Here is an 18104-nt window from a genome sequence, read left to right as displayed (position 1 = left end):
GCTGTGTCAGTGCCGTCTGTGGCTTGTTTGGATGAACCCACAGACTTTATCTCTCGCTGCCAGAGATAAGTCTGACAAGTGCCACAGGAGAGAGAGAGAGCGGTCAGTGGCGTGACGTGCCTTCTGGTCTCCAAGGTGTGTAATTTCCTGAAAGAATCGACTGGTTTGAAATCCTTTCTGAGTGTTTTCACATTCAGAGTAGCAGGACTGACCTTAGCAGGAGGCACACGCTCTGCATCCATCTGCTGTTTCCTAATGTCCACTGAGCAGCAGCAACAACGCTAATATCAATATGTAAAATGTGTTTTCGTCAGCTATTCTGTCCTCTGCTCGTTCCTGCAGGAAATATGTGTAAACTGCAGTTCATTCACTGTTGCTAACTTTGACTGTTTGCTGCTGAAAGCAGCTGGACAGACAGATCCAGGAGGCGGGTGATGATCTCCACAGGTTTGTCCCTTTTTGGTCACTTGGAGGCATCAAATGAGCAAACCAAGCTTAAAAATGACTTAACACTGACCCCTATGACTCCCATGTTAAATTCATAGACAGGTGGGCGTGACCATGGTGACGTCATCCATTTCTTCATAAAGTCCTGTCATGAAGGTTTAAAGTGTGCATTTTTACTGTTGCTATCTTGGTGTTTTAAAACTAGATATGATGAGGGAGGGGCAGATCTGGCTATGAAACAGCATGCTCATTGGCTAACGACTTGTAATTAACAAGTTGTTATCCTGGATCGTTCCCCATTGACCCAAATATGGCCTGAGTGACTGAAAGATTAAATTCATCATTAAAGGGTTTACAGAGGTCAGGGCTGAGGGTCGTTTTCCCAGCGACTTCGATAGGACTGGAAGTCCTTTTATAACCACAGGTGTCACTGCTAATGCCGTCATTCATGTGGAAAAAAGGTTATTTCAAGACTGAACCAACACCAAACATGTTCCATGTAACAGACAGACAGTGAGCTTCTGTTTGGCTGCTGCAAGGAGGTAGATGAAGTGAAGGTGACAAGTTTGGGGTCAACCATTCAAGCAACAAACAGTGCACAAGAGATGTGAAGGAGAGAACGTAGGCAGGGTGGAGTGGGTGGAGACGAGTGGGGGGAGGGGGGGGGTTGTGACAGAAGGAGGGCAGCAAGAGTGAAAGGGAAGGTTTAAAAGAGGAGTAGTGAGAGCTGCTATGATGGTTTGAAGAGAGTAGCACTAAGAAAAAGACAGGAGGTGGCAGAGTTGAAGATGCTCAGATTTTTGTTGGGAGTGACCAGGATGGACGGGATTAGAAATGAGTACATCAGAGGGACAGCTCATAGGATTTGGAGGCAAAGTCAGAGAGGCGAGGATGAGATGGTTTGGATGTGTGCGGAAGAGTGAGAGCGGATATATTGGACAAAGGACGCTGAGCATGAGCTGCCAGGCAGGAGAAAAAGAAGAAGACCACAGAGAAGGTTCACTGATGTAGTGAAGGAGAGCATTGAGAGGGCTGATGGGACAAAGGTGAGATGGAGGCAGATGGTCCACTCTGGCGACTGCTGAAGGGAGCGGCTGAAAGAAGAAGGAAAAAAAAAAAAGACAATTTGCTCTCTGGACCTCCAGCTCCCCTTTACAAGCCTCTTGCTTAATAACAATTATAATTCAGATTTATAAAGCGCCTTTCAAGAAACCCAAGGACACTGTACAAAGAGTGCAAATAAAGAAAAATAAATAAATAAAGTAGAGATGAAGCTCTAGCTTCACCACTAATGTAGAAACAGTTGTTATTAAGAAAAGCTGGCTCCCCCATATTAGCCAATAACACAGCCAAGTGTCCATCAATCCAGCACTTCCTGAAACAAGATCCGTGGGACAGAAGTGACTCTAAATTCCAAACGACTGGCCTGTTGGCATGAAAACAGATTCCCTTGGCATTGCTACAGAAGCACCATATTAAAGCTAGCATTCATGAAAGAGCTGCAGCAGCAAGCGCAGATGTTCATGGCGCTGAAGTTCAGACAAACATCGCGGTCAGTGAGGTCATCATGACCCTCTAAGGTATTCTGTAAAGCAGAATGAGTAACTGAGCACTGGAGAAAAGCTACATCTGACTATCAACTACCAACTTCCCCCTCTGAATGTTTATTAGTCATATTGTTACCAATGAATTATTAAATCAGGTAAAGCCAACGAGGTGGAACAAGCAATTAGAAAGTCAATCAGAAAGACGCTCAAATCTCAATCTGCTCATTTGTATTAAAACAGTTTAGCAGCTGTACTTCATAACAACGCTCTGTGGTATTCAATTTAATGGACTTCAGTCTTTATTGTCCCATGTGGGCACATTTGTTCTGTAGGGCAACGTTTGGAAGACAGCTTTGAAGAAGTTTCCAATATCCTTGAAGGTATCATGTCTTTGCTCTTTGTTTCCATCATTAGGCTAATGAGGACTCTTATAACAAGGTGATGATTTGAAGATGTAAAAAAAAAGAGATCCCCCCCCCCCCTGGAAAGCAATTTCCAGTAATAGCTGTAAAATAAAGAAATAAATAAAACAGAAATTATTAACAAAGACAATCAGTGCCAGTTTATGGTGTTCTGAGTGGTCTTATGAAGAGTGTTGGCAGAGTGCCACCCAATGTACAACCCCGATCCCAAAAAAACACTGTAAAATGTAAATGCATACATCTCATAAACTCATATTTTATTCAACACGTAAAGTGTTTAAACTGAGCTGTTTTTACTATTTCATGAAAAATATTAGCTCATTCTGAATTTGATGGCAGCAACACATCTCAAAAAAAAAAAAAAAGTCTGGAAAAGCAAGTGGTACTAAAAAGAAACTAATTCGCAGCAGGTCAGTAAGATTATTGGGTATAAAAAGAGCAAACCCGGGCTGAAGCCCCATCATGCAAAGAAGACGTCAGATGTGAACACGATCCAGAAACACCACTGCCCTCTCTGGGCCAGAGCTCAGTGAAAATGGACTGAGACAAAGTGGGAAACTCTTTATGGAAAACACTGACCATCCAGCTCAGTATCAGAGCTCAGTACAAAAGCCTCTGATGGTATGGGGAAACACCTGGAAACATGATGACGTCAGTTTCAGGGAAGGCCTTCCATATTTCATCAAAACAACAAAAACTGCAGGTTTCACAGTCCGGGGGCTGAACCGGCCTTCGTGCAGTTCAGACTTTTCACCGGCTGAGAACATTTGAGTGTCATGAAACGAGAATTATGACAAAGAAGACCCGCGACGGCCGAGCAGCTACAATCCTCTCAGACAACATTACTTACAAAAAGTCCAGCAGCTGGTCTCAATCCCCAGAAGATAAGCTACTCTACTAATAAAAGAATAAACACAATGGATTCAAAGTGATCCTATTGACAATATACAAAGTCTCTTGTTTTATGTCTTTTTGTTTTTTGGTCTTGATTTTTGTTTCTGGAGACAACAAAGTTATCTTAAAAAAAAAAAAAAACACCTGAAAAATGACAAAATAGACAAAATGAATCAAAAAGAGATGATAAAAATTAAAGTGAAGGATCCCTGATGACAAAAGTACAGACACCTTTATTTAAATCTAGACTCTAGATCTAGACTAAACAGGCAGAAGAAACTCAGGCTAAGAACTGGCACATACGGGACCAGCCTTTCTACTGTGAAGCTCAGGGCATGACCCAGCGATCAAAAGTGATCAGTAATCAATTCTAAAAGTTATTCGGAGCCGATGTACTTAGTTTGTAGTTTTACTCTTTCACTTGTATTCTGTGTACTGCCTTTGCTTCTAAAGTTACTATCCCATCTTCCCAAGGTCAAAACTACTGAAGAGGCTGAAATTGAAAGCTTGTATCCAAGCTGAACTTTAAATTAGGTTTCTTTTTAAGCAATAAATGAAAGGAATACCTTCACCATGTTCACCACCAGCAGCCTGAACCATTGAGACAAGACGCCTTGTCTCAATGGTTCAGGCTGCTGCTGCTGGTGTAATGGTGTGTGTGTGTGTGTGGGGGGGGGGGCACACTTCGGGCATCACAGCCTACCTGAGTATTGTTGCTGACCATGTCCATCCATTTCTGCTGTCAGTGAGGTATTTGCTGATTGATAGACCAGCTCATAAGTCAGTCAGCCGATAACATGCAATACAGAGAGAGCTTAAACAGGAGTCTTAAAATGACAGAGATGGAAATCACTGCAAACAACTACGAGCCTGCAAAATGAACACACACAAAGTGACAAAATGAGCACAGATGGAAACCACTGCAGAGAAACACAAACTGAAGGCAAAGGGAGACAGTGATCTTAAACAGATGCTCAACAGCAACAACGAGACTAAAACCTCGCGTCTCGATGTCGTCTCCTCTGTAGCCCCAGATCTCCACACACGTTCTGGCACCTAACCAAAGACTCAGCGCGGCTCTCACGCCGAGCCGTCTGGATTTCCTGGGTAACCATGACTTGCAATTTTTACAATTACAGTTTTTTCCCCACTGATCAAACACGCAAGATGAAACATGCTAATGAACGACTTTCATGTAGCTTTCGAGCCCTGGTGCTTTTGTCCAGCTCGTTTTTGTTCATTTGGGTTGCTGAGAACTGGAGAGATTGGAGAAATCCACCAAGTTTGCTCTTAAAATTCTTCGTGACTTAAAGTTAATGTTACAATTAGCTTTTTAGAATGGTGATTTGCACACTAATGGACCTGATGGAGACTGTTGGTGGTTTTTGTTAGTCTTCCTGGACCTGGCACTCTGAGCCAGTCTGATCCAGGTCAGACGAGGCCAACTTAAGCTGTTCAACATCTCTGGCCACTTCATGACTTTTTAATGTCTTCTATTCCATTTCTATTTTATAATTCAGGAACACAGCAGTACACTACAGGGAGGTGTCATTAAGGTGTTCAGCTTGTAAGACGACTGGCTTTTGACTCCATCTGCTGGTCATTTGCTTGGCTCTCATGTTTATATGTATATACTGTAGCTCCAGGAGCTGAAGGAAATAAAAGAAATATGCTGTAACGATATGCAAATCAGAAATCACTTCAAAGGGGTGCGTGTGGAGTAGGCTGAATAAAAAATCAAAAATAATGTCCGGTCCTGGCGAGTGAGACCAAAGACTCGAGCGTGCTCTCACACAGAGCTGTCTGCCTTTCCTCAGGTGACACTTCTGTAATCTCACAGCAGACATCACAGAGGAAACGCAGCAGCTCTCTTCCCCCTTTGCTGAGCTGCTGCATGCCCTGCTCCACCCGCCAACGCACCATCAAAAATTCAAAAGCGTGGCATGGAACCAAAAGTGGAACATGGCTCATGGTGAGGGGGGGGGGGGGGAGGGGGGGGGGGGCACGGAGGAAGAGATTAGCACCGGCGAGGTGGGGAGGCGGGGTAGGGGGTCTTACAGTCAGAGAGTAATGTATTAACAAAACCCCGCGGTGAGCAAAGGCGGTGACATGTGGGGAGGTTTTTTTTTTTCTCACAGACATGAGTGGAAACTAGTAGGAGTTAAATTATAAAGACTCTCACACACGCGCTCATTACCTCATCCAAAAACCCAGAGGTGAGGCAAATTACTGCCTCAAGAAAGGAAATGTATTAATGCAGATACCATTACACCCCTGATTTAAGCCATCTGAAGCACTTAAAAAGCATCACTCATTCCTTCTCTAACACCTGGCTGACGCAAAAAAAAGCATTTCATAGATTTGAGAATGAGCTGCTAATGAGTCAGTGGCTCTTAGACGAGAAAAAAAAAAAAAAAAAGAGTGCTGCCCTTTCATTAAAGAGCACTCTACAAATTTAGCATTGCTCTTTCAGGAAACTGGAGATCTAACTTCAGGCAGATTACAAAAAGAGAGAGAGGTGTAAACTGCAATGTGTTCCCACCACAAACTGGTTCTTAAACCGGATCCATTCTGAAATTGTGGAGCAAGGAGGCCGCTAAACTCTAGACACCACAGACAGTAGAAAAGATGGACATAGCCCTGGTTTGAAACCAGATGTGATGAGCCAGGGGCAGACCTGATTATGAAACCAAAGATATGTAATTGACAAGTGATTAGCCAATGAGTATACCCTGGATAATTCTCCTTTCTGACAGTAGGAGTGACCACAATTTACAAAATGGACGTGATGTTTATACAATATTCAAATTTTCAATTCAATTTTATTTATATAGCTTCAAATCACAACAACAGTCCCCTCAAGGTGCTTTATATTGTAAGGTAAAGACCCTACAATAATACAGAGAAAACCCAACAATCAAAACGACGCCCAGTGAGCAGCACTTGGCGACAGTGGGAAGGAAAATCTCCATTTTAAAGGGTGGAAACCTCCAGCAGAACCGGGCTCAGGGAGGGGCAGCTGATCCAAGTGTTCAATGAGGTTGAGGTCAGGACTGCAGGCAGCCCATTTCATCCTCTCCTCTCCCAAATTCTGGAAGTAGTCGTTGATAAACCTCACTCTGTGGGGGCGAGTGTTGAGGTTCTATCTTGGAGGATAGAGCTCGGTCCCAGACTGTGGAGATATTGAATTGCCACAGTTTGCAGAATCTCATCTTCATATCTTTCGGCACTGAGATTGCCTCCAATGATGACGAGCCCAATTGTCATCAATCAGCATAATCATATAGGATGGCTGAGATTGTGTAAATTTTCTGCAAGACTGCATCAAAAATTTACTTCTCCTGGACCCCATACTCCCAAGCACCTCGCACAGGATACCCCGAGAGACATGGTCCAATGCCTTCTCCAAGTTCATATAGTGCATGTAGACCGGATAGACTAACTCCCACACCCTTGAATATTTGCAAGAGGATAAAGAGCTCAACCAGCGTTCCACAATCAGGATGAAAACTGCGTTGTTCCTCCTGAATCTGACATTCAACTATCGGACAAACTCTCCTTTGGAGTACCGTGACATAGATCGTCCCAGGGAAGCTGAGGAGTGTGATCCGCCAAGAGTTGGAGCACACCCTCCAGTCCTCCTTCCTGAAAAAAAGGAAGCACGACCCCAAATCGCCACGTGACGTTGCAGAGGCCTGAACCAAGACAGCCCTACAACATCCAGGGCCTTAAGGAACTTGGAGCAACCCCCCGGAGTTGTTTGACTACTTCAGTGAGAACTGCTTTCTCCTCCTGAGTCTCCTGATGATTTGCCAGAATCACTAAGACAGACCAAAAGTCTTTTTCCATGGCCACGCTGTTTTGTTTGGTCTGCTGGTACCCATCAGCTGCTTCTGAAGTCTCACAGGCTAACCAAGCCCACCAGGAGTCCTTAATAGTCCAGCTTAATGGTTTTCTTCACCTCCAGTGTCCATCTGCTTTGAAGATTACCACCATGTCAGGCACCAACCACGTTGCGGCAGCCTCGGAAAGGTTATCATTGAGATTCAGATTGTTGTTCCCAGCCTAACTTGGAATGCTGCAGACATTCTGGTGGAGGCGGGAGTTGAAGCTCTGTGGACCGGGGCCTCTGTCAGGCATTCCCAGCAAATCCTCATTATATGTTTAAGTGCACCAGGCCGGTCCAGCATCCTCCCCTGCAACCTGATCCAACTCACTACCAGGTGGTGATTAGTTGACAGCTCGGCGCCTCTCTTCACCTGATGGGTGATTTCTGGAAAAAAATTATTCACCCACTATCGAGTTGTTATGAAGGAGGTATGTATCCAGAGACCAAAACCATACTTCTACCATCATACGATTGTTTTTCCAATACTGTAAAAATTGGGCATTTTTAAATTGGGAGTCTGTGGTGACTGACTCGCTTTTTGAGCCAGCCTCAAGTGGCCAAAAGAGGTACTGCAGCTTTTGGCACTTTCAATTTGGTTTCATTGGAGGTGCCATTTGGATGCTGTCAGAAATGAGATCAGGGCTGTTTTAGACTTTAAAAACTGCTCTTCGAAAAGGTAACTGACCTTTAGGCTGTGGAAAAGTGACAGATCTGAGCATTATTGTTTAAAACTTCATGGCAATAGTTTTATTAAGTTACGAAATCAACACATTAAGAAATTTCACTATATACACTGATTCTACTGTGTGGATTAAAAAAAGACACAGCTTGACACATCAAGCTAATACATCATAGAGACACTGAATTTCACATATCCATAAATAATGATCAAATTTAATTACAAGCTTATATCATCCTCACGAGGGGACAATTTTCAGTAACCTCCCAGAATTCATTTGTTCACGTCAAGAATGAAGAATGCCGTCACTGAACTGCTCTTAAATATTGTGAAGCTAAGCTATAAATTACATAAAGCATACCTACCATGTGTTCCATGGGAAACAGAAAAGGCAATGGTTTAAGAAATCATTTCTCATGAAAAATCGGAAAGCCTTAAAATAAACTTTTAAGCGGTTTCAGTAAGGTCATTTACAACAGGTCAAAGAGGCAGGGTTTTACCTTTAAAGCAGTCAAATAATGCTAGCATTTGCTACTTTGTTCAAAATGTACAGAAAAAAGAAAGACAGCAGTGCAAAACGTTTCAGTCAGAACCCCTAGAGGCAAGCACCACAGTAAACAACTACGCAGGACGCTGGACATTGTATAGCAGTGGTCATTGTAATACGTAAATCCAGTGTTTGAACAGTTTGCACAGCTTTGATTCCAGTGGCATGAGTGTTTGAGTTCCTCAGTGTTCCTCTTTGTCTCGGCCTCTCTTTTCCTTCTCGTCCTGCAGAGCCGTGCCCAACTTCTTGATGAGCACGGACAGCACCTTGTCCAGCGGGTCCATCACACCCCTCTGCAGCCATTTCGGAATTGTAGTCCTGGCGTGGTGGAAGCCCAGTTTCTGCAAAATGTAGTCCACGCCGACGGGGTCGATCTTCCGACCCGTCCAGGAGATGAGCCTGAAGGTAGAGGAAAGTCTGAGGATTGCTAAATGTGCATCAAACAAACAATCTTTTTTTTTTTACTGTGTTCAGTGTAAATATGCATGAAAAGAGTCATTTCTGCTTCATTAATAGATTTGATTTTTCCTTCTGAATTTCAATAAAGGCTTTCATGAGAGGTGGTGTTGCACGGTGCACAGATTTTTCCATATAAAGATTCAAAAATGTTCTTTTTTTAAATTAAAATCTTTGTTCTTTTCTGGGATTAATGAGAGAAATTCTTTGTTTGTAATGGGATTAAGATGCTTCATTTATTCAGGGATCTTTCTTCCTGTGTGTTTTTGTACAAATGAAGCGCAAAAGACTAACAATTATATATTAATTATGAACCAGATTCTCACATAATTATGAGAAGGGCTCAGGTGGTTATTAAGAGATATGACACTGCAAACTCAAACTATTGTCCACCTTAATAGGCCATCTATGAAACTGTCCCTCAGTTCATTGTTTTATTAGTTTTTAGCTTTCCTGATATTCTATTTTAAACCACTGCATCAGATTATCACAGCAGAGCAGTTCGCTCTCAGACTGCAGGCTGGGAGGCAGAGCCTTCAGCTCCCAGTTTGGATTCAGGATACAGACACACTTTACTTTTAAGGTTACGCTTCAATCTTTCCTTTTTCATTAAACTTACAATTAAGGCTGATCATGTGACCCTAAATCATTCCTTAGTTATGCTGCAATAGGCTCAGCCTGCTACAAGACTTCCCATGATGCACTGAGCATTTCTTCTCTTCTCTTGATGTGCTTATATGGCACTCCTGCATGTCATTAACTTTTGTCTTCGCTCTCCTGTAGTCTGCTCTCATTTTAACTCTTATTTCCTCTCACACCCCCCAACCAGTCACATCAGAGGGGTACCCCCTCCCTGAGCCTGGCTCCAGTGAAGGTCTCTTCCTGTTGTAAGGGAGCTCTTTCTCCCTGGAATCACCAAGGACATCGTCTGATCAGTGTGGTTCTTTCTCTGATATTATAGGGTCTTTTAATATATACAGGACTTTTAAATAAAGTTCAAATGAAGTAATGAGTTATAAATACTCTGCAGTGAATCTAGTTTTTAAACTGACTCCACCTAAACTAGCTGCAACATAAATTGCTTGCAAATAATTTAAAACTTAACAGCACTTTTCCCAAACACAGCTCATTAAATAGCTCATTGGAATCAAAAATATTCAAGAAAGTCTTTACAAGACAATAAAACCCAACACAAAGAATAAAAAAAATAGGCCATAATTGGGGTTCAGCTGTTCCAGAAGACCTACATTTAACTGTTTGTACCATTTGACCTATTAAACTGAAAAACACACCAGTTTTATTTTAAACTTTTGCTGAATGACAGCATTGTATGTTTTTTTTGTTTGGTTTGCACATTCATGTTTGCTTTGAGAACGATGCTTTCCCAGCGTTAGAAACACCATTTTATCCGTTTCTATTTTCTCTTCTACGGGTTTCGAATGAGTTTCCTGACTCCTCCTCATCATGTGAACGAATGTGTGTCTTATACTGAAAAGGAAAAAAAAAAAAAAAAAAAGCATATGCTGAGCTGACCTGAGAGTCGGCTCCAGGTGCCAGGTGTTGCACATGAACTCCCTCCAGTCCACCGTGGTGTAGTTGATGCCGTCGTCCTTGTCTTTATCCGCGGAGCTTTCATCGTGCAGGGCGGTGGGGCTCTTCTGGCCCGGCCGAGCGGCGAACACCCGCGGGGCAAAAAGAGCTGAGGACACAGAGGGAGAGAGGCAATCTGCTCTGAAACGCTCCGGTGCACTCGTGTTTTCTCTTTTAACACATTCCTGAACAACAACAACAACAACATCAGAGCACAACATGCATTTATTAAAAGCAGTGAGAAGGTGGTCAGCGCATTGATGCTACAGATCGATCCTCCTTCAAACCTGCCCTACTTCAATCAATTAGAATTAATCAAACGCGTAAAAGTCTTGAGAGCTCGCCGTGCTTCTCTTTCTCCTCCGCTGCAGAGTCACGGCTGTTTTAACTGTGGTGATGAAAGCGAGGTTGCCGGCATAAAGAGTGCTAATTTGTTCCTTTGTGACGGCGTGAAACCCATTAGGATGCGGCGCGCGTCGAGCGCCCTGACCTCCGTGCTGTGCGTAAGTAACAGTCAGATGGCTGCGTGTCACGCTGCTCTCCAAAACGTGTCCCACAGCATACAAACAGCTTCGCAGGTACAGAGGCAGACAGATGCGCTTAATCTTGTGGTCTTCTCCTCTGATGGCTCGGTGACTCATCTTCTTGACAGACTGTACAATGCTGGGAACTCTGGAGGGTGTTTTTCGTGACGAGGTGACTCATAAATTTGTGGGCAGTTGAAATGAATAAACGTTGTTGTTGTTGTTGTTGTTTTTTTTTTCCCCGCTGACAAACGAAATGGATGAGCAACAGTAAAGAGACAAAACCTTTCTCCTTCTCCTTCAGATAGGCTGACACCAGGTCGTGCAGAAACATGATGAGCTCGGCGTCCATCGTGACACAGATGTGGTCAGTGAACTCGGTCACCACGCTGCACTCCACTTTAGGTTTGCTGCTGGAGTCTGGAACAAATCAAAGCCAAGTCATCAGATTTGAAAGACAATATTAAAAATATGCTAAATCTCAGCAAAGCATGACCTTTTGTTTCCTACACACTTTACTTGGTCAGGCCACCCAAGAATATTATGCACCTCAATGGACAACCCTTTGCTCTTATTTTGAAATTTCAGTTAGCCCCGGTCTTTCCCATCCAGGTCCTCTAGGACCAGGTTACTATTGTGGCGGTCTTCGATGTTGCTCAGCAGCTCAGATGGACTCCAACTCATTGTGGACTCCTTGTTCTGCGTTCCCGGACTCACAGCAAAATGTAACATTGTTACAAAAAAAACAAAAAAGCAATCTATTGGTTTATGTTCATGGACAAAAAGCTGATTTTTGTGAGGAGTCCTTTTCAGCAGGGACTATAATTTGTGTCTGCAGCATGTGCTGTCCAGACAAAGTGGAGGATGAGTCACCATGGCAACCAAGAAACCAGAGCTGTAGAAGTAGTAATAACTGTTGTGTGTTTTGACCCAAACCAATTTTTAATGTTTAATTTTTTTTTAAATTCATTTAGAATTAACAATGTATTAAAATATAATACCAATGACATCTGAAAATCTGTGACAGATATGACTCCAGCTCGGGTCTCTAACCCTAACCCCTCAAACCTCCAAATGTGGAATTTTTTAACCCTTTAAAAGTGGAAAGTTTTCATTTCGTGGACACGGACAAGAATCAGTACGAATGAGCCCAGACTGATAAAATAAAATCATGTTGGGGGACACACAAAAAAAAACTTAAGTTCTTGTCCAGAAATACTAAATCAACAGATTTGGGTTGTGACTATTTCACGTGACTGCGCTGGTTCTGCTCTGAAAATCTGCTGCAAGCTAAGGAGAACCTGCAGCAGGGCGAGAACTGGTTCACGGTCACACGGTTCTCACCGAGGCTCAAAGAGCAAAACGAGGGCTACCGTCACTCCTGCGGTTAAAGACGGAGCCGGAATCCAGACGCTCCAAATGAGACGAGCTGAATACTGATTTATTTGTTAATTTATTGAGTGTGATTTATGGTACTTAAACATGGTAAAAAGACAAAGTTCATTCTTCTGCAGATTTCCTTGTGGTCTTACTGAAGCGTACCTGTAAGAGAAGGTTCATCTGGGTCTTGAACGTGAATGGACTTGAAGTCCAGCTGCATTCTGGGAAGTGCAAAGATGGTCTCAGTTTCGTGGTTGTAGCTGGAGGAGCTGCGGAAGCTGCTCAGCAGACTGGAGCTCTTCGCGGCCGATCCGCTCTCTTGGTTGTTGGCTTCCACGTTCCTGAGCAGGTTCAGCTCTGCGACACGAGATAAAACATGTCAGAACTCTTTATCCGAGTTTGAGGTCACGCTCACACTCCTCTGCTTTTCCGCTTTGTTAAATGCTATCTCCACCTATTTTACATTTAAGATAAGAAGCGGCTGCTGCTGCACGGTGGAGAGAAGAGAAAATTTCTCCTTCTTGTCTCAACTGTCTAAAGTGAAGGAAAGGTTAAAGTCTGACAGACGTGTTACCTCCAGTTAACACTTACAGTCTAGTAAATCAGTTCAGCAGTTAGTGTTTGTCTAAACTTACTCACTAAACTTACATCACTGTAGATGCTAATACATATGTATTAAAGATTGCAGGAAGTGTTTGCTATCCCCCCCCCCCCATTCTAGCTAAAAACAGTGCCCACATTTGTACATTAAAGCTGTTTTTGGTCACATTAATTGTTCTTTTTCTTCCTTCTGGGTCTCGAGACTGAGCCCAAATGTGACTGACGGGTAAAAACTCAAAGTTTATGTGAAACAAATCAAGTGAGTATATTCCAAACTTATAGTCCAAGCATGAAGTGAGATTCTCCCTTTGTTTACCCAGACTGTATTTCCCTGCAGAACTAAAACAGAAAATATAAGCTTTGTGAGAAAAAGGGTGTGATCCCAGAAAATTCCCATTTGATTTGGTTCCCTCAGAGTGTGAAGGCTTCGTTTTAGAAACACCTGAATGCATTTTTGCACAGAACGACGACTGTTCCCCATTTCTTCCATTGTTGTGACTGAGCTAGGAGAGCTGTCCTCATGGTAAGTACAGACAGAAGGCACAATTACATCCAACCAAAAAAAAAAAAAAAAAAGACTGCTTCCCTATTCATGGAGTAATCAGATTCCAAGGATAGCGTGAGCTGAACTGATAACAGAGATGACACGAGGACACGTACTGCACATTTCCAGGTCATTATTTTTTTATTCTGGGGGGTTTACTGGCATTAATCTGCATGAGTTACAGATCAAAATTGATACAATACTTCTAGCAATGCCGCTCCTGAGTTCAGCCTCAGGCTATTTTAGCTCCTTCCTCTTTAAGGTCTCCCTATCAGCCTCTCTGGCTCTGATTGGCCAGCTTTCCAAACATGCCACAGCAGTCAGATTTCCCTGTTTTTTCCAACCCCAAATGTTTCCTTCTTAACTACATGTTCAAGCCTGACTCTGATGCCCAATAAGCGAGTAGATGGCATCAACGACCCATCGAGGAGCCTCTGCAGTAAAGGTGTTTGTGGGCATGTATGAACGACCATTTAAAACATGAATACATTTGTTTACCTTCATTCCTCATTGCGGTGACGTAGTTGAACCATTCTTTGACAGTAGCAACGCCGTGTGGAGGGTTTTCATGTCGCCGGCGTGTGATTTTGGTTATGGTGGCCATCGGGCTTTCGAGAGCGCCGCACGGTTTCGTAACCATCGTGTTGTGGCCAAGATGGAAATCCAGTGTCTGCACAATGTAGGTAGAGTCGTCTTTGGAGCCTGGGTGTAAGAAAAACAAATAATCAATAGATGTAAATTTCTACATTTAGTTTTGGCACTATAATCTGTTTATCAGGGCTGACAAGTCCCTAAAAAGAACATTTAGTCTCACCATCCTCCCAGATTTTCTGTGCCTCTGTCCAGAAGGCGATGTTGGGTTCTTCCAGGTGGAACAAGGCCCACGACTTGGAGCGGAAGTTAGGCCCGTGAAAGCAGGCCAGAGTCATGTGATTGCCATGGAGGCTCATCGACCCGCCAAGCTGCACGGCATCCTCAGGCAAGGGCGTCTGGAAGAGGGAGATGTGGCAGCCGGCGATTACCTTCAGCACCCCGGGCCAGTGGCGGTGATGGGCTGCATCCATGTCTGCGTGACAAAGATGGTTAGGAGGGAACAAAATGAGAAGCTGGCAGACAAATGAATTGTGACTGGAACACGAGGCTTGTTGCTGGCGCTAACAGGATCAGATTTAGTGTGTCATGTTATTTTTGTCCTTATAAAGCCCTCGATCTTTAAAATGTATGCCTGCTTGTCTTGTGTCTGATTATCTCATGAGCGAGTCTGATTACATTCAGTTGCTAAACAACCTTTTCAACTGTTTGAAAAAGTTGTTTACAAATTAAGCTTATTAGAATTACAAATCATCTCACTTCCTGTAAGCAGCACGACCGTCTAAGATGCTTGCTGCGCCCACCTTATTATGCTACAGACTGTGCTAAACATTCCACCCCGCAGTACCGAACAAGGCGCGCTTACAAAGCTCTGCAGCTCCTTTCTCGGCGTTCACGACGGGGGTTTTCGGGGGCAGGTAGGGGCCGGGACCCCAGGTGGAGAGGGCCCGCTTGCTGGTGTCGAATTGCTGAGTGAAAAACTCCTGCAGCTTCATGCCGATCTTGATGAGGTCTGGTGTGGTGGAGCGTGAAATGATCACCTGGAAAATGTCCCACTGCAGGTCTCCGTGGATGAAGATCTCACTGGAAGGAGAAAAGATGGGGAGGAAAACAGCGCATGGGGAGGGAGAGGGAAACAGATGAGTGAAAAAGGTTGTTGCAGAAAACAAGGGAAAGGAGAGCAGGCACAAATGGCTTGTAGATGAAAGAAAATAGTGCATATTCCACACATAACGCTGTGTAATTTCTCTATTCTAGCGTTCACACTAGATATAAACACAAACCCTCGAGTCCAGGCATCATTTTGTCGGGCCTGCCGAGCTTCCTGAAATGTGGGCAATAAACGCCAGAAAAGTGTTTTTCCTTCATAAACCGCGACACTTTGAAATTGCTCTCTGGTTAGTGTGCTTTGTGTTTTAACACTTCAGAAACTGAACACAAGCCTCTTTGTAGAGAAACATCTGCATTTCAAAGTGCTCTTTATGGAGACGTCTGAAACAGCTGAATTTCTGATGGCCACAAGAATGAAATGAATAAATGTACTAAACATGACTCATCTAAAAGCACTGCACTGAGCACAGTGGTATGGCATCACACCATACCTTTTCTCTGATAGGCTGGTGTCCACGCTACACAGGTTGACCTTCCATTCGTCCTGCAGCTGCAGGTCAGCGTTACTGAACACCCCCATCAGGATGCTGGAGCCCATGTAGTCCACGCGTGCCTCCGTAGAGCCCATGGTGATCTGGATCTTGTGGCTGGGCTGCTGGTTTGGATGTTCTGATATGTGGGCTGCAAAACACAGGATACACCAAGTGACCAAAAGCTCTCTCGCACCCTTTTAGCATCAGTATCAGTGCGCCCGAGCAAGTTTTTCTTTTCCACTGCCAGTGCTGCTGGACCACAACAGCAGTGGGGCTGTGATAATAGCAGAACTGAGGGTGTTTTCACACCAGACGTGGTTGTCTGAGCATGATTGCCCCCCAGCCCTGTAAGCTTAAATTCACAGCTCCACATCCAACAAGGCACATCATTTAAACATGGTAAGCTAACTTGTGTGATGATGCTCCACGAACGTTCGCGAAAGAGCTTTAGGCTTTCAGCGAGCACAAACCAGAACTGCTACATATCACTATAATAAACTAATAATAGATTTATAAAGTCATGCACCTGCAGCCACAGCTTCATGGCTTCAGTGTCTTTGCACAGATACTAAGACTGGATGTGATAAAACTGGCCAAGAGTCTGTTATTATTTTAGTCTAAAATACCAAGGTTAACATGACTCATTATGGTGTAAAACTGGCTTCTGCGTTAATTTATAATTTATTGAAGGTGAACAGGCCAGCAGGCAATGTGTGGCAGATTTAGTTCATTTAGAGAGGACACACAGCAGGCGCGATTTCAGCCAGCAGTTTCTTTAGTTGACTACAGCTAAAGCAGAAACACGAGTGTTACATGAGAACCTGCAGCAGCAGAGACTCAAATGAAAACTCTTCATCTGTGATTCCCAAAGTGGGAGCTGCAGCCCCCCTTTGGGCCACGAATGCACTACAGATGAGACAGAGCAAGTCTTTCAGAACAAATAAAGAAAACAAAAGGTCATTTATTATGTTGGAAATTTGCTATTAAACATTTACATTTAAAAAGAAACTGAACAAAACGGGAAAGCACCAAAATGGAGCAGCTGCAGAGAGAGAAATAATCAGGAGATCACGTTTATTATTAAGATTTTTGGGAGCGGCTATTCTGCATATTCAAAATCAATGAACAAAGCTCCAACTTACACTCACTGATGCATTAATTCTTCGTGGCACAGATTCAACGAGGCTCTGGAAACATTCAGAGATTTCGGGCCGCACTCGCATGATTGCTGCGGATTTACTGGCTGCACATCCTTGGTGTTACTCTCCAATGTATATTAGCTTATTTAGACATCAAATGCAACATATGCCTATTTAAACAGTAAGAGTAAAATGATTTTCTACGTGCATTTTCTTACTGCACAGCACCCAGTGTTGTAAGAACTCTGCACCGAACGCTGGCTCAGCTCTGTTAGAATAAAAGCTACTAATGAGCTGGAGGAAAAACAGCAGATGTCGGAAAAGCCGATGCCTTGTTTACTTACAGACCATCTCCAGGGTGTTCACGTCTATATTGCCACCCACCACCCCGCCCTTGGAGTCGAGCTTGGATCGGCCGAGGCCGACAGACATGCTGATCTCTCGATCGCGGTTGCTTCCGACAGACAGTCGGCCCTGACTTTTCAGCCCGCTGGTCGTCCAGCTGCAGGGACAAACACAACCGTCAGCGCTCCTGAAACGCTGCTGAATAATGTAGAAAGGTTCTCTATGAAACATGAATAAATAAAGTCGCCCAGGAATAAACACAGGTAACAGAGGAAGAAAAGCACAGCCAGTTCTGAAATCCATTTTCACAAGTCAACACGTCAACTGTGTTTTCTAACGTGTCGTTGTGCATTTCACCTTCAGCAGTTTGATGCCTCATTGCCTTTTTTTTTTTTTTTGCTTATATCCAAGTACAGTTTTGCCAATACACATCTTCGTTTAAACCCAGGCTGCACCTTTACATAAATGTTTTTATGAAGGAAGAATATCCTGCGCTCATAAATGATTTAATTAGAGCTGGAGAAGTGCGAGGAAGAAGCAGGTGTGTGCAGTTTGGGGAGCCCACACATTTCCACAGTGGAAGGGGTTTTGTTTTGTGTGTTTAACTTTATGGTGACACGGAGCTCATAAAACAGCACTGCCTTAGTTATGAGGGTGTTGTGTTTGCCACTGATTTAGCATCATTTCCTGCACTTCAGCCTTGACTGCAGAGACCGGGGTGTACTCACTGCACATTGTGGTGACCGCTGAAATCCACCTGAGCAAGGACAGGTAAACTGAGCCTGTCCAAGTGAGTGATAGAGGGTGAGAAGGACTCGAGGTGAAGCACCCCAGAGACATCTGTACAATAGTATAACAGCTGTTTAC

The 18104-nt window shown here is 43.7% G+C and overlaps 1 protein-coding gene across 4 annotated transcripts in view; it reads right to left on the bottom strand.

The window, feature by feature from the left end:
* Window positions 1–7923: 7923 nt before the first annotated feature.
* kiaa1109 (KIAA1109 ortholog) overlaps window positions 7924–18104 on the bottom strand; it is a 76287-nt gene continuing 66106 nt past the window's right edge. For 2 of the 4 annotated variants that reach the window (XM_030718455.1, XM_030718452.1), the window contains 9 exons: window positions 17237–17394; window positions 15712–15901; window positions 14976–15193; window positions 14334–14585; window positions 14018–14221; window positions 12538–12732; window positions 11281–11415; window positions 10415–10580; window positions 7924–8824 (listed from right to left, as the gene is read on the bottom strand). In XM_030718455.1, the coding sequence (XP_030574315.1) occupies window positions 8608–8824; window positions 10415–10580; window positions 11281–11415; window positions 12538–12732; window positions 14018–14221; window positions 14334–14585; window positions 14976–15193; window positions 15712–15901; window positions 17237–17394 (1735 nt within the window). In that variant the 3' untranslated portion in view covers window positions 7924–8607. The remainder of the gene's footprint in view (window positions 8825–10414; window positions 10581–11280; window positions 11416–12537; window positions 12733–14017; window positions 14222–14333; window positions 14586–14975; window positions 15194–15711; window positions 15902–17236; window positions 17395–18104) is intronic. The other 2 variants (XM_030718453.1, XM_030718454.1) reach the window with 1 other exon arrangement.

Source organism: Archocentrus centrarchus, chromosome 22 (genome assembly GCF_007364275.1).
Source record: "Archocentrus centrarchus isolate MPI-CPG fArcCen1 chromosome 22, fArcCen1, whole genome shotgun sequence".
Lineage (NCBI taxonomy): Eukaryota > Metazoa > Chordata > Actinopteri > Cichliformes > Cichlidae > Archocentrus > Archocentrus centrarchus.
The sequence above is the reverse complement of the archived record's forward strand: the minus strand, read 5'-3'. Positions and strand labels throughout refer to the sequence as shown.